The 15,213-nt window shown below is 33.6% G+C and overlaps 1 protein-coding gene and 1 long non-coding RNA gene across 14 annotated transcripts in view; both read right to left on the reverse strand.

The window, feature by feature from the left end:
• Nucleotides 1-375: 375 nt before the first annotated feature.
• LOC138141359 (uncharacterized) lies at nucleotides 376-7,117 on the reverse strand. 8 transcript variants are annotated; one of them, XR_011163115.1, is made up of 9 exons: nucleotides 6,786-7,117; nucleotides 6,637-6,726; nucleotides 4,112-4,421; nucleotides 3,929-4,051; nucleotides 3,193-3,267; nucleotides 2,988-3,139; nucleotides 2,646-2,936; nucleotides 2,367-2,597; nucleotides 376-2,273 (listed from the first exon to the last, which is right to left on the reverse strand). It is a non-coding gene; the product is annotated as an uncharacterized lncRNA (long non-coding RNA). The 8 variants fall into 8 exon arrangements; XR_011163116.1 differs by having other exon boundaries at nucleotides 376-875; nucleotides 1,488-2,273; nucleotides 2,367-2,936; XR_011163113.1 differs by having other exon boundaries at nucleotides 2,367-2,936; nucleotides 4,112-4,291.
• A 2,189-nt stretch (nucleotides 7,118-9,306) lies between these two features.
• Nucleotides 9,307-15,213, reverse strand: part of Pka-R1 (protein kinase, cAMP-dependent, regulatory subunit type 1) — a 38,567-nt gene continuing 32,660 nt past the window's right edge. For all 6 annotated transcript variants that reach the window (XM_069050130.1, XM_069050145.1, XM_069050169.1 and 3 more), the window contains exons 3-4: nucleotides 13,157-13,668; nucleotides 9,307-12,896 (exon numbers count right to left, since the gene is read on the reverse strand). In XM_069050130.1, the coding sequence (XP_068906231.1) occupies nucleotides 12,812-12,896; nucleotides 13,157-13,668 (597 nt within the window). In that variant the 3' untranslated portion in view covers nucleotides 9,307-12,811. The remainder of the gene's footprint in view (nucleotides 12,897-13,156; nucleotides 13,669-15,213) is intronic.

The raw sequence follows: 15,213 nt of genomic DNA on the forward strand, positions 1-15,213 counted from the left end.
CGGATTCACTCGGTGGAGTTCGGTGGCAAAAGGAACAATTAATTCTGTGCGTCGTCTGCGCTGATCGTAATAACAAGTCGTGCCAATCGCTCAAAACGCTGCGACCGGAAAAAAGGCAAAATATCGGTAGATGTCACCACCTCGCGCGTTATGGGAAACTGTAATAGTATTACAGAAATTACAGAAAGAAAAATTTACTCAAACTGTCAAAATTCAAATCTGTAACCGTTTCTAGCGAACACAAATTTTGAAAAATGTCTGTAAATTACAAACACTGTTGCGTTCCCAACTGCGAAAGGACGTGTAAAGTAACCATGCATGCATTCCCTACTAATCCCATTATTAAGAGGTTGTGGTGTAAAAAAATATTTAATGTGAATGGTAAATTTTTTAATTTTTATTTTTGATCATTAAGTAAATAATACATTTCATAGGCTCCAATATTGCAAATAATTTATTGGTTTGTGGTAAACATTTTACCCCAAGTTGTTTTTACCACAACAGAAAAAAAATTAAGCAAGATGCCATTCCCACTTTATTTTTGAATGGGAATGAGCCATCCAATAAATTCCTTGTGAAAATCCTTTCCCATCATAAGAAGACTCCTCCCCAGACTAGTGATGATAGAATATTTTCATCACCATCTCCATCTGATTTGCTGACCAAACATGAACCTTGTGAAGCTCCCGAAGTAGTTCCCAAACTAGAATTTTCAAGTCCTAAGAATCATAAGAAGACTCCTCCCCAGACTAGTGATAATAGAGCATCCCCATCACCATCTCCATTTGACCTGACCAAACATGAACCTTGTGAAGCTCCCAAAGTAGTTCCCATACTAGAATTTTCAAGTCCTTGGAGATTTACCGCTGATCCACCTGAAAATAGTATGATTAATGTGTGTATTCCCAATATGCATGCTTCCTTTCCTAATGTTAGCGATCATTTATGTAACGATAAGATTTTACTGTTAGATGAAATCGTAAATTTAAAGATACAGTTAAAGCGAGCCAATGAAAAATATCTTCGATTACACGACATATATGAGAGCACACTAAAAGAAAAACAGCGATTACAAACTGACGTAGAGAAACAAACGAAAGCACAAAGTTGTGTTACCAAATTAGAAGCTGATGCTGAAAATTCAAATTCATTAGCTATATTTATTTTAGACCAGGTATATAATTATGCACAAAAACGACCAAAATGGACAGAATCAACAATACGCCAGTGTATTGCTTGGCGTTACGCATCACCGAAAGGATACGAATTTGGCAGAAGATCGCATATAATAAAAGCACCGTCAAAGACTACCCTAAGGAGATATATGTCCGGCATAAAAGGAACTCACGATTTAATTCAAAGTCGATTATTGGCCGAAGCTAATAATTTAAAAGATATCGAAAGAGTATGTTCACTGGTAGTCGATGATATGGCAATTAAAGAAAAACTGGAGTATAATCGTTCAGAAGACAAGTTTTATGGATTACCTAGTATCCCAACAAACAATCCAATGGGAAAACGGCCAGTGTTGGCGAACAAACTCTTGTGTTTTGTTATTCACGGCTTATCCACGAAGTACACGATTCCTGTTGGATATTTTTTCCATAAAACGCTGTCTTCTGAACGATTTCACCAAATAACTCTGGATATTTTAAAATTAGTACACAGACTTGGGTTCAAAGTTTTAAGATTGGTTTCAGACAATCACAAATCAAACGTCGCCCTGTTTAAATCTCTTGGTAGTGGAGAGCTTAAAACTAGAATTCAACATCCAGTAGAACCCCAAATGCCATTATTCTTGAGCTTTGATTACTGCCATGTCATAAAAAACGCCAGAAATATATTTTTGGACCACAAAATGGCTTCAAGCAAAGGTATCATTCAAGCCGAGTATCTCCAACAGTTACACACTATTCAAAAATCTTGCTTGATTAAACCAATTCCATTTTTAACGAAAAAACATTTATTTCCAAATACATTTGAAAAAATGAACGTTTTGCGTGCCGTTCAAATATTTTCACCGGCCATTATTGCAGCTCTCAAATATTTAGCAGCTTACAATAATTCCTCCTTTGATTTTTCCGAGGCACATGCAACAATAGAATACATAGAAAATATGAATCAATTCTTTAAAGTTCATGATGTAAGTGATCGGGTTCAGCATTTCAAACAATTAGACCCTCAGTGTGCGCCTTACACAGACATGACTGATGAAAGGTTAACATGGCTATCGGAAACGTTCCCAAAATATATAGAAGATATCCAAAATACCTCTGCAAAGAAAAAAATGAAAGGCTTGACTAAAGAAACTGCACATGCACTGATTTTTACATCACACAGTACCAGTGCTTGTATCAAATACTTACTGACAGAAACAAATTTCTACTTTGTCTTGACGCGTGCTTTTAACTCTGATGCAATTGAATCCATGTTCAGCAACATTAGGATGCGTGGAGGTTCTCATGATGCTACAGATGCAAATGCCGCCCATTATGCAATTCAAAATATTCTTAAGTCAGGAATAATAAAGTCTGCACCCTCAGCTAATGTTTCGGTAGACATAACTTCTATTAGTACTGTGATCATACCTCCAACACCTACAATGACTGTTGTAATACCTGAAGAAGACTTGCAATTTGACCTGCCAGATTCCATTAACGATAGCATAGCTGAACTGAGGTGTGAAAGTTACCATGTAGGATTTGGTATTATTTCTGCTTCAGTAGCTATGATGGCAGGTTATATTATAAAAACATTAGAGGAACGCATTGATTGTAGTTGCTCAGAACAGTTTACCACCACCAGTAGTTGCACCCCTTTACTTGGATTAATACACCTGCGAGACAGAGGAGCTTTGAAATATCCAAAACGTTCTTTTGTTGCATTAGTCCATAGTATAAGCAACATTGTCAATGAAATACTACCATGTCTTCCACCTGAAGGAAATCCTTTAAAAATTGTACGTTCACTATTAATAGATAACGTGCGGTTATATTTTACATGTGAAATACACAGAGAATTGACAGCTGAGACAATTATTGAAAAATTGGTTAAACCCCTAATTACAAGCTTCTGTAAATCACGGACAGATTTTACTTCTTCATGTAATTTACATTCCAAACCATTAAGTAGAAAAGTACTGAAATTGTGATTTACATTTTTGAAAACAAATGTTAACAAAACGTCTCTTACCAGTCCCGTCGCATATTTAATTGGAGGAGTTATTTGTACCTATAATGCGCCACAGTAAGGGGCCTTCTTTGTTGCCTATAAAAAAAAATACCATTAATTAACAATCAATTTAATTTTAATAGTTTTCTTTTTTTAGTATTATTTTTTTTATATTTTGAGTAAATTGCAAAAAATTCTCAATACAGGGGGAATTAATTTTTTCATTATTATAAGTATGTATCGCAAACTATACCATAATGAACACTACATTGAAATATAGGATTATGAAGCAAATATGAAGTCAAAACGTTTTTTAAAATAAAATCAACATTTTCTTTTGGAAGATTGGGAAGGATTTCTATCATAATGGCCACCAGAAATTTTATTAGGCCTGCAAATCGTTCGTTGGGATAGTTCAATTTTCCTCGGTCTTCATTATAAATTAATTCTAGCAAAGGGCTTGTTTTTTCAGTCGAGGTGTTCCATAACGTCGATAAATAAGCACAATTCACAACTGTTCACAGATTCTACAACTTTCATAATAAGATAACCACAGAAAAAAGTTGTAGCTCGATTCCATTCGAAAATTATTAACTTCAAAACCATCACGTACAAATATAGATAATCTTTCAAGTTTTTCAATAACTATATCGTTCAAAATAATAACAATTTCATCATTGTTATTTGAATTTCGAGGTATTGCCAATTTTGCATTACTAGGATATTCTGTGTTAGACATTATATTACTGTTGCTTACGCATTTTATCAAACCGCTTTTCAAAATCGGTCGAAGTGCATGTTCAGCTGCTCTACAATCTGCGAGATCATTTGAATCACCGCGAAGTCGAACATTTGAAACACCAATTCTACAGCGTCGGAACTGAAATTTTTTGTCAAAACATAAAAAATTAAGGGCACTAATTAAACATTTGATACATACCTAAATACGTGTTCTTCGCAGTAAAAATTAATGCTTCAGCAGTTTCTTTTGTTAAGCCTTGTATACCTGCTTCAGCTGAAGTGGACGGAACATCATTTATGTAATGTGGAAATTCTTCATTTAACCAAAGAAGACGTAGGTACATTTTCAGTGTTGGTATATGGAGCAGTATTAGCATCCCTTTGATGAATATGTTGTGCTTTATTGCTAACATCATGAATTTGAAAGAACTTATACATATTTTCCATATATTTAACCGTTGCAGAACAATCAGAAATCAGATTCCCATTTTTCCCGGCCGCTGCTATAACTGGCGGTGAAAATATTTGAACTGCTAAATGTACTTTAATTTTTTCTACATTAGATGGATAAATATGTTTTTTCGTTAAATATCGAACTGGTTTAATTATTAATTTTTCTTGAATTCCTAAGAGTTCTTTTAGATAATTTGCTGTAATAATTCCATCTGATGAAGCCATATTATGATCCAAAAATAAATTTCTACCATTTTGAAGTGCATGACAATAATCAAAACTCATAAAGAATTTAAGTCCAGGATTATAAGGATGAGCAATAACGTTCTGAAGCATTCCATTTCCGAGATGCTTGAACAGGGCAACGTGATTTTTATGGTTACAAGTTTGGGAACGAGAAATTGGAATTTTAGCTTCTTCATTTGCAATTGGTTTAGGGTGGGTTGTAAAGATTATAATAATGACGATTTGCGATAGTGGTAAGTTTTTGCCTACCGACGTGCTAGTCTAGTCTACCTGACAGTTATTCAAACGGAATGCGGAATATCGGCAAAATGCAGATTGTTTGTCCCTCCTGGATTGAAGTGCTCATAGTCGTAAATCTTCATTATTATAATCTTTACAACCTACCCTAAACCAACTGCAAATGAAGAAGCTAAAATTCCAATTTCTCGTTCCCAAACTAATCTCGTACGATTCTTATAACTTTAAATCCACAATTAGCTAGTAAATTTAAAACATCAAATGTTAATTTATACAACCCTTTACTATTTAGTTGTGTGTGGAAGTAATAACTTGCTGGTATGGTAGTTTTACCCCTATTAGAAATATTGACTACAATCATAAATCATACCAACAAAGAAACAGTTTACAAACCACTTACACTTACAGGTAAGAAATCGGTCATTGTTGCTCGTTGGGTGCGACCAATTTTTGTCTGAGTTTATTTAACACCCTACCATAAATTATCGGGTGGAGTGCTTTAAGATTTGTTTCTTTGTTGGTGTGATTTCTATTAGGGGTAAAAATACTATATAACGTACTTTGTTGAAAGTTCAAGAATTACATAACAAAGAGGTTGATTTGCAATGACTGGTTTACTTCCAATTTTATTAGATGATTTACTAGTGACTGTCTCTAATCCAAATATATGATGTTCTGCTTTTGAATAATAGACGGATTCATTGGTTGCCATATCATCAACTACCAAAAACACACTTTTTCCATGGCATTCAAATTTTTAAGTTCTCATACAAGACGATTTTGAATTAAGTCTTCATTTCCAATGCCAAAATATTTTTTCAATGTTGTTTTGCAAGATAGTTTAAATAGTGAGTTCCTGGGAAACTCGTAACCCTTTGGAGAACAAAATCACCATGCAATGCACTGATGAATAGTCATTTCTGACCATCTTGGATTTTTTTTATTATAATTTTTAATTTGATCTAATATTAATATTGCCTGCAGATTCATGTTGTTGGCATCTGTTACAGTTTGTTTCATGCTACATTTCCATTTTTAGCTTTCACAATTATTTATCTTTTTTAATTTTTAGTTCTTCTTTCAAGCAATTGGAACAAATTTGTAAACGTTTGCATTTTTGTGCCAAACATTGCTTTTAGAGATCTTTTATTTCTGAAGACGTCATGTTAGTTTGAGTACCCACATCACAAAAATTTTGATATTCCTCGTCTAAATTTTCATGATAAGTTAAATTGTTAGAAACATCATCAACTTCATAATTTGTGTGCTAAAAATGTTATTATACTCCATCCAGTGAGAGATTGGGAGATTTTAAATTATAGACTTGTAATCACAGTAAAAAATGCACTAGAATAATTAATTTGAGCATAATTTCAGGGCAAAAAATGTTACTGTTTGAAGGTAAAGAAATAAATAAATAATTTATGCTAGTTGGTACAACCAATCTCTCACTGGATAAACTATATAAAATATATATAAAGTGTATTATACAAGATGGTAAGATTATATCTAATAGGTATGTTAAATATAGTTATAAACTAGGCAAAAATGAATAGGGAATTCCACATTTTTTCTTGGAAAGCAAAATTATTGCCCCAAACCTCTCACGTACGTATTCTTAAACACAAGATACATTTAAAATGTTACAGGTACTTGAAACATTACATTTAATGTGTATATTAATATATTTCTAACACATTTCATTACAAATTTTAAACTGTATTTATAAAAAATTCGAAAAAGGTAAAATTCCCTATTCATTTTTGCCTAGTTTATATATGTACCTACTTTAGTTGTGGACAGAAAACTGTCTGCTGAAAAATGTTCACCACAGACGACAGAATGGTCGTAAAACATTCAACAAAATTGAGAGTTTTACTAAAAAAAAAAAAAAAAAAGTCATTGACATTGTACTAAGTACCTTATTATTACTTTACCTCATTTTTATTAAACACTTTTGAAGTCGCAGATTTTATTTATTTATTTTTAACGATTTTTACTACCACCTAATCAACGGTTAAGAGGAGAACAGTCAGAAGAAATATAATACACTAATTTTGACAATCAATGACGGATCTCTGATGGATCGACGGTTGATAATGTTGACATTTATAATTTTATATTGATTTATTCGAGTTTTGAACCCTTCCTAGACACACCAATCCTCCCTAGGTATTACAGTTTCCATTCATTCGCGATCCAAGTGCCTCTGGTGGCCATTTCACATTGATTGGCACGACTTGTTATATCAGCGCAGACGACGATTCTGTGAATTAATTCATTCATCGGTCATCCTTTAGAAACCTTTTCCAAGATATGCAGTTTGCAATTTTTTCGAGGAAATTATTTGAGGTATGCATATTTGCAAAGTATAAAATAAAGGTAAAAATCACATTGTGGCATTCGGAAATACAAAAGAAATGTTGCATAAATACGTTCATTGAATGTTGTCTCGGAAGCCGCAAGCCGAAGGTGTGCAAAGAGTGCAAAGTGTGTTGCATACTGTTTATTTACGTTCTACGTATTATATGTAAAAAAACACTCTTTGTTTTTTTGATTCTTCAATACAACTTTACGAATTTTTTTAGATTAAATTTATGAATAAATAGTATGTATACTATGTGACAAAGAAAGGTAAACACCCCTTCATTGATCTTGATTTTCTGTTGTCATCCTGCGACGTCCGGTGCCCCTAGCTCTGTGTTCACGGCCTCCTTGAGTCCATGCCTGATGATATCTTAAAATGGTGCGAACAAATCTGCCAGTTCTTCTGGCAATTTCTCTAACTGACAAACCTGCTTTTCGTAAGCCTACAATCCGGCCTCTTTCAGAGTCACTAAGCTGAGGCATGTGACCAAGTCTACGCACTCGCGGCATTTCTCTCCTTACAAAAACATTTTTCAACAAGTTTTCTAAAATTCAAAAGTAAATTTTTTCAATGTAGACAAAATTTCTTTACGCTTGCAATAACTGAACCAGCAGCACAAAAGGCAGAATACTGCATAGATATGGCTGTAAATTTAATCATTTCCCAAAACACATTTGCCCGCAAAAATTTATTGAAATAAAACTATAAGTACTGGGTGTTTACCTTTCTTTGTCACGTAGTACAGGCATAAGTACAGGGTCATTATAAATGATTGTCCCAATGCATCGTAGTTGGCGCTGACAACCCACACAAATTTGGGATGTGCCGCTAGCTTCACAACGTTAGACAAATTTACACCTCATACCCAATATATATCTTTAGTCTGTGCCTCACACTACCGCCAGCACCCTCTACCTATCGGCGATGGTAGTCTCACTCATGTTATAAAACTTGCGGCACATTCAACTACGTCACCAACGCCTACTGCGATGACACAATAATTTATAATGACCCCGTATAACGGTGTTTTTTTAAATTTGGCGTCGAAGTAGGCGTTGAACTGTCGGTTGTGAACCCACTATACAGGTTACGGATCACGGATCAGCTGTTTAAATCTTACCCTTTTACACGAGTGGTGCGATCTCAATCGACTCTCCAACGCTTACTTCGACGCCAAATTTAAAAAAACACCCTTTATTTAGAATTCTCACAAAAAAATCAAGTCTCTCATTAAAGCATCGAGTCCACAAAAAGATCTTAAATCTCAAATCGGTAAACAGTACCTGTGGTTAGAGTTCTGTTAGCGGTTGAAGGGACATTTGGTGGGGGAAACTTGCGCGGTCCAAATATCCAACCAATAGCAACAACCAACAACTCTTATTTACTAAATGGACTTGGTCGAACCACAGAACGGTTGAACGGCACATCCCCACCTAATGTCCCTTCACGAAGCCACTGGAGCCTATAGAGATAAATCAATTTTTTTAATTCGTTAATTTGTTTTGAAAGAATCAGTAATTTTGCCTTAGGAAAGTTTTCTACTTAGTAAACGGTAATTTTAAAGTTGCAATTTTGAGTTGAAAGTTCTCCTTTTACCGTTGTATAGTGGTAATTGTCGTCGGCCAAATGTACAAATTCATCCAAACATTTTGTTATCAATTGCCAAATATTATTGTAGCCGAAATAAAAACAATAGCTTGTTGCTCGGCTGTTTAAAAACAATGAGTAGATTTTCCGTGAACCCAGCATGCAAATAATTTTCTTGTGTACGATCCTGTTAATTACCCCGATTATTATACAACTTCGAGTTAAAAATGAATATTTAAAAAATACCTACCGGTCAATTCTTTTTCACATTGTATACAAAACCTGTGTTGTACGTGTTTAACGAGCCTTTAACAATAGGTTTTTAATTGAAATTTATTAAACAAAGACCACCGTAACTTCACCATTTAAATTGCAAATACACTTTCACCACCTACACCAATTCAAGCCCCATTGTTTTTTTATTTAATGTGTTCAAACCGTCAGGCGAAAATCTGCCGTTACACTAAGTTATTTTAGGTGTGCGGGAAGATAATAATCTGAAATCGTTCTTTGTTTTTTCATTTATTATTATAAATAAGAAAAATAGGTTAACAGTTCAACATATAATTTCTGAAACAGTTTCTTCAATATAATGTTTAACGCAACAAATGAAACAAAATTTCTCTGGTTTCTTGATATAAATAAGTTGTACTCGACAGGACATTTCCAAACCAAATGGTTTTGTAATCAAGAAATTATACCTAGTGTTAAAGCTATTGGTCAATTTCTTCTGCATTTATTTTTTCTCTGAAATAAACAACCAGTTTGACATTTATTGAAAACAAAATTTAAATTAAATGTAGGCGGTATTTTTTAAGGTTCAAGTGTTACATTTCTCATCCACAGTCCTATGCTGCTAATTATTCAAAGTTCTATTAGTTTAGCTGACGTTTGTTAACTTGTTAGTGACCGTTTCCAATTGGACTGTTCTGCACCCTCTTAAACCTTAAAAATATTAAATACATAATAACAAAATTCAGTAACAACCATTTCAAATCCTGGAAAAAAATCTTTCGATTAATTACTGGTAATTTTGCAACAACACAATGATAATAATTTCATTTAGAAGTAACGCCTAATTTATTAAGAAAGAATCTCATTCAAAATATAAAGCTCTACGAAATAAATATACTACAAGTCTATGTGAAGGAAATTAAGCTCATAACGAAGACTTCAAATTTGGCTGAGTTGTTTCATAGATACATAACATAGAAAATTTGTTAAGTGAGTCACGGAGGCGATTACTGTACACCGTAAATCTATACCGCAACCAGTCAATACTGACAACTAGATTATGTCAATCAGTTCTTGTGTTTTTCTAAAATGCGAAAAAATCAACATTACAGGTAATCAACAGTTCGGTTTAGTTTAATCCCTGTATCTTGATTGAGCGTCTGCACAAAAAGCTTCGCAGGTCGGTGTTTGGAATTTGTTAATTAATTTAGTTTGTTTTTTTAACTACTATGTAGGCCTATATAGGACAAATTGATATTTTAACCAAAATACCCGTGTATCGTAAACATTTATAGGACAAATTCAAGTTTTATCCTACTTTTCAACAAAATATACCATTTTTAGGAAAAATTAATAATTTAACCTGCTTTTGATAGTCAAGTGTTCATTCTTGATTCTTGTTGATGATTTGATACATGTTTTTTTTAGATCCTTACGAGGTAACTTCACCTTCAGCTCTGGACTGTTTTTTTTTTCTATTTTGCTTACGCAATTCTAAAACATGATTACGACAACTAGAGTTCTTGCAATGTGTTTTTCATTTTCTACTGTTGAAAATATTTACAGTTTTTACAGCCAACAATGTTTTCACCAGATTTTGGGTTTCCTCAAACACATATGCCACCTTTTACAATTTATACCATATTTCTCAACCACATCTCTATGCCTTTACTACCCTTTTTGACAATTTTATTACATTTTCTTATCTTCTTCAACCATTTTACCGCCTCTTAGAACTATCTTATTACAATTAAGCATTTGTAAGCCTTTTCACACATTTTTTAAACATTCTTGATTGTAACAATATTCGTTGCATTAGTCATAATATATCATCTGATTTATAGAATTTTCACCGTGTTTATTTTCTACATATAGTAAGACATATTATTTTATCACTTTTAGAACGGTGTCTTTATTTTGATAAGGTTTATCACATTTATTGCAATAATATGAGAAACCAAGGAAAACTATCGTACTATTTTGTTATTTCCTTTTTTATAAAAATATATCGTTATATTTTAATACTTTTTCAATATGTGCAATGTCATCTAAAGTAAAATACTCTTCATTATATTCTTTATTTCATTGTCTTCATATTCCTTGCCGAGTATTACAGGTATTTATATAAGTTAATCCAACAACATAATTTGACGTTATTTTTTATTTGTGTTAATACTTCTTTGTTATTGAGTTTTCTGCTATATTTAAAATTCTTACACTACTACCAGCACCTCTAGATATGATAACTATGTTAAAATAAAATGTACAAGGGAATATATTTAAATCTTCATTTGAAGTTAACATGTGTTGAATATTGTTTAATAAAACATTAATGTCAGAACTTCTTGGAAAGAAATTGGATATGAGATGCCATAAATCATCATGACCGGCAACTATACTTCCTTATTTAAAAGATGTTTTTATTAAGTTGGTGTAAAAACACTACTGTTTTTCATCATGAGATACGATGGACTGGAAGTCAAAGAAGTAGTTAACGAAAATGTATTGGTTCGAAAACATTTCAATCGATCTGAAAATGCCTGGTGAAGGGGAATTCGAAGACGCTGTCCAAACAATTGCATATAAACGGGGAATAATAATTTTTCCCGATCGACCTGGACTGGAAGACTTGCTGTTTTCATCACAAATCACGATATTGAAACACACTTCCAACCGGCTGTGGATACAGAACTCCTTCACCTATCATAAAATGCCGTCAAGATGGTATTTTTAGAAGTCACCAGAGCTATTAGATATGAAAAATGTACTAACAATTATCATTTTAAAGGTGTCCCCGAAAGAAGCTTACTGTATGTCTGACATTTTTCTGAAATTTTGCGTTCTATGTTTTTGTAGGTGCCCCAAGTTCTTTTGTACTGATATATATTTTTTTTGCAAGCGATGACTCGGAACTTTTCGGCGTCGTCCTCATATTAAATGTTATTTAAAAACAAAAATTTCATTTATGATTAATTTATTTACTTGTATGCATTATATTAAATGTAAAGTCACTTTATCTTGTTTGGTACTGTTAAATGTTGTATATTGTACTAATACTAAATGCATAAACATATTCACACCACACTTTTCTCACTTGTAGATAATTTGATGAAACTTAAATAACTAATTTCTATATTTCTTGAATCATTTTATACTCAAATTAGAGATAAGCAAGCAAATAGTGGAAACGTACATTATTATGTAGATGTAGCAATAATGCAAAGAAGTTAGTTGTCCATTATTAAAGTTAATTACAACTCGACTCTCGAATTCTTAATATTATTGATTGCATAATTAAAAATCGTATGAGATTTTGTTTTAATTCCTGCAATGTAAAAATCGTTGTTCCATAACATTGGATACGCTGTTGAAAAAATGATAAAAAAATATGACTGATTTCGCCTTCGGTTCTGAGCTGATTTCATCATATTTTAAATGATACTTAAAAAAGGGCGTATTTTCATTAAAATATCAATTTGTTCTATACAGGCAGTTGAAAAAAAAACACGAAGATAAATATTACTCATTTTTATGATACTCAAGAACGGGCATTTGGCTATTAAAAACAAATTAAACTATCAATTTTTCCTGTAAATACGTACTTAGAAAATGGTGTATTTCGTTGAAAAGTAAGCTCAAACTTCAATTTGTCCCGTACATTTTTTCGACACTTAAAAACAGGTGTAATTAAATGTTAAAATAAAATATATTAAAAATATTGCATTTTTCTATTCTCTCCCCTGTGACTCACGACGGGTATAAATAAGTTAATAATTAAACTGAAAGTGACACGAAGCTGTTGTATTGTGTTATGTTCCTCTTCAAAATGTCCGCACACAACCCGAGGACCCTTTCGAACCTGAAATAGACATTTTTCGTTGGTTAAAAATCAAACTGGCAACATCTAGGCTACATTAATTACTACAAATAACTATTAAATGGGGCATAATAAATAACGCGCCACTGTGACACTACCCCATGATTGATTTCTGCGACACCCGACAAATCGAAATTTCACAATGAAATATTAATAGAATAAAAATTCCACACCAGTCGAACCACGGGCTGCGACTCTGACGTCACAGAGCAAATTTGAAAAAGCATCACGTAATTAATTACCTTGCTCTATCTAGTTTGACGCATTTTAGAGGACCACAAGCGACGACAGTGGCGGCTCGTGGCCTGTCCAACAGCAGAGCAATCTCTCCGAAGTAATCGCTTGGTCCCAATCTGCCCACCTCCGTCGGTTCTTCTCCTTCCGCCCTGTTCTGCTTCACGCTCGCCGTGCCCTCCACGATGATGTAGAAATCGTCCCCGGGTTCGCCTTGTCTCACGATCGTCTCGCCGTCTTCGAAACTGACCGGTTCCAGGGCGTCGGCCACGGTGAGACGCTCCCACTTGTCGAGGTTCTCGAGTATCGACACCCTCGACAGGAACTCTTCGTACATTTTCCGCTTACGTATTGTGGAACCCATCAAGATTCGCCTGTACGAGTCCCTGTCTATTCCCCACAGTTTTACGTCGGTCTTGGCTTTCACGGTGGCGGCTCTCGGTGTGCCGTAGATGAGAGCCAGTTCGCCGAAGCTGCCGCCGTCGCCTATGGTCGTAACGATTTCATTGTTTACATAAACCTGAAAATGTTTTCACTCGTAATTATCTCCATTAATACTTGCACAAACATTCCAAAGGCAAAAAAAGTAATAAATAAGCACGTATGGGCCAGCAGAGCAGAGCAAAGTTTTTTCTACTTTTGATACGTTCATTTTTTTTATTCTTTATTTTATTCTTCATCTACTACTTACTACTTGTACCTTTGACTGAGTTGAGCAGATCTTATAATAACATTTTATGTAAAGATAAATTTCGTCATACCTATGCTTAATTTCATTAATTATGAGAAAAATACATTACATTCTGCTGCCAATTAATAATTAGTAGTTAGAACTTAAAATGATTACATATTTATTAAAGTAAAATTAACAAAAAATAAATTTTGCAAAAAAAAAATGGATTGGAATAAACAAAAACACAATGCTTCGTCAGTAATTGCTTTTGGTGTTTTTTAAAATGCGTGATACGTATTGCAAATTACCAAAAATCATCTCAAAATTCACAAGACGCAAACCTTACGAATTTAAATCACGACGTACTTTTACGAATCTAAAATGTGGCAATTTGGACACATGTTTGTTACACCTAGATTTAAACGAACATATAATACAAAAAAAATTGTTGCTCCAACTGCAAAACAATCACATTGGAACAAAAAATATCTTACTTATCAATGTTTAAAAGTATTGTACGATTTGTTTGCTAAAAAATACATTTTGTCGAATTCATTTGATTTCATTAATGTCATCGGAAACCCACTTATCGCGGAATCAGGCGATTCAAAATCAAGAAATTCCTTTTTGAGAGGATTTCCCTTGCCATTCAACGTGGAAACGCTGCAAGCATTCGGAGCACTTTTCCAGATTTAAAAAAAAAAAAAAAAAACAGGTCGAAAATTAGTTAACGGATGAATTTTATATATCAAGAAATGATTATGTACAGGGTGACTTTGAAAGTTGTGCAGATATTTTCGCCACAATAGGTAACGATTGAGCCCACAATGCCTGATACAAATGTTGATATTTTTCGAAAAAAAGGAAATAAAAGTCTTTCAAAAAAAGTTTGGGAGCTACTAAATTTGATGAAAAAATGGGTCAAAAAAAAAATATAGGAACCTTTTGTGTTGTCATTTAATTCAAAATTAAGACACTTGGACAAGAACCGCAATCTCAACCTTAATTTAAATCACAAATGTCTTTCACCACCTGGATAAAACCGATATAGTTTTGCTCTATGGCGAAGCCCGTGGCCATTCAGAGCTAACACGGCAAATCTACGGTGAAATGTTTCCTCAAAGAATTCTTCCCAATGCACGAACCTTTGTATTGTAAACATTACACAGCAATAAGCGATCTTGGCCACCAACGAGAAATCGAATTTTAGTTGTAGAAGAAGAAATTCTTCACGAAATTGAAAATCAGCGGCGTTTTGCAAATCACCTGGGAGTTGTAATTTCGCTACCAGTTCAAAACGCTGTTCAGGAAATTCGTTAAAACAGAGACATGTGCACGTGGTGTTGAAGGTTGCATTGCAAACGATGGCAGGAATTTTGAGCAACTTCTTTG

This window comes from Tenebrio molitor, chromosome 1 (genome assembly GCF_963966145.1).
Source record: "Tenebrio molitor chromosome 1, icTenMoli1.1, whole genome shotgun sequence".
Classification (NCBI taxonomy): Eukaryota; Metazoa; Arthropoda; class Insecta; order Coleoptera; family Tenebrionidae; genus Tenebrio; species Tenebrio molitor.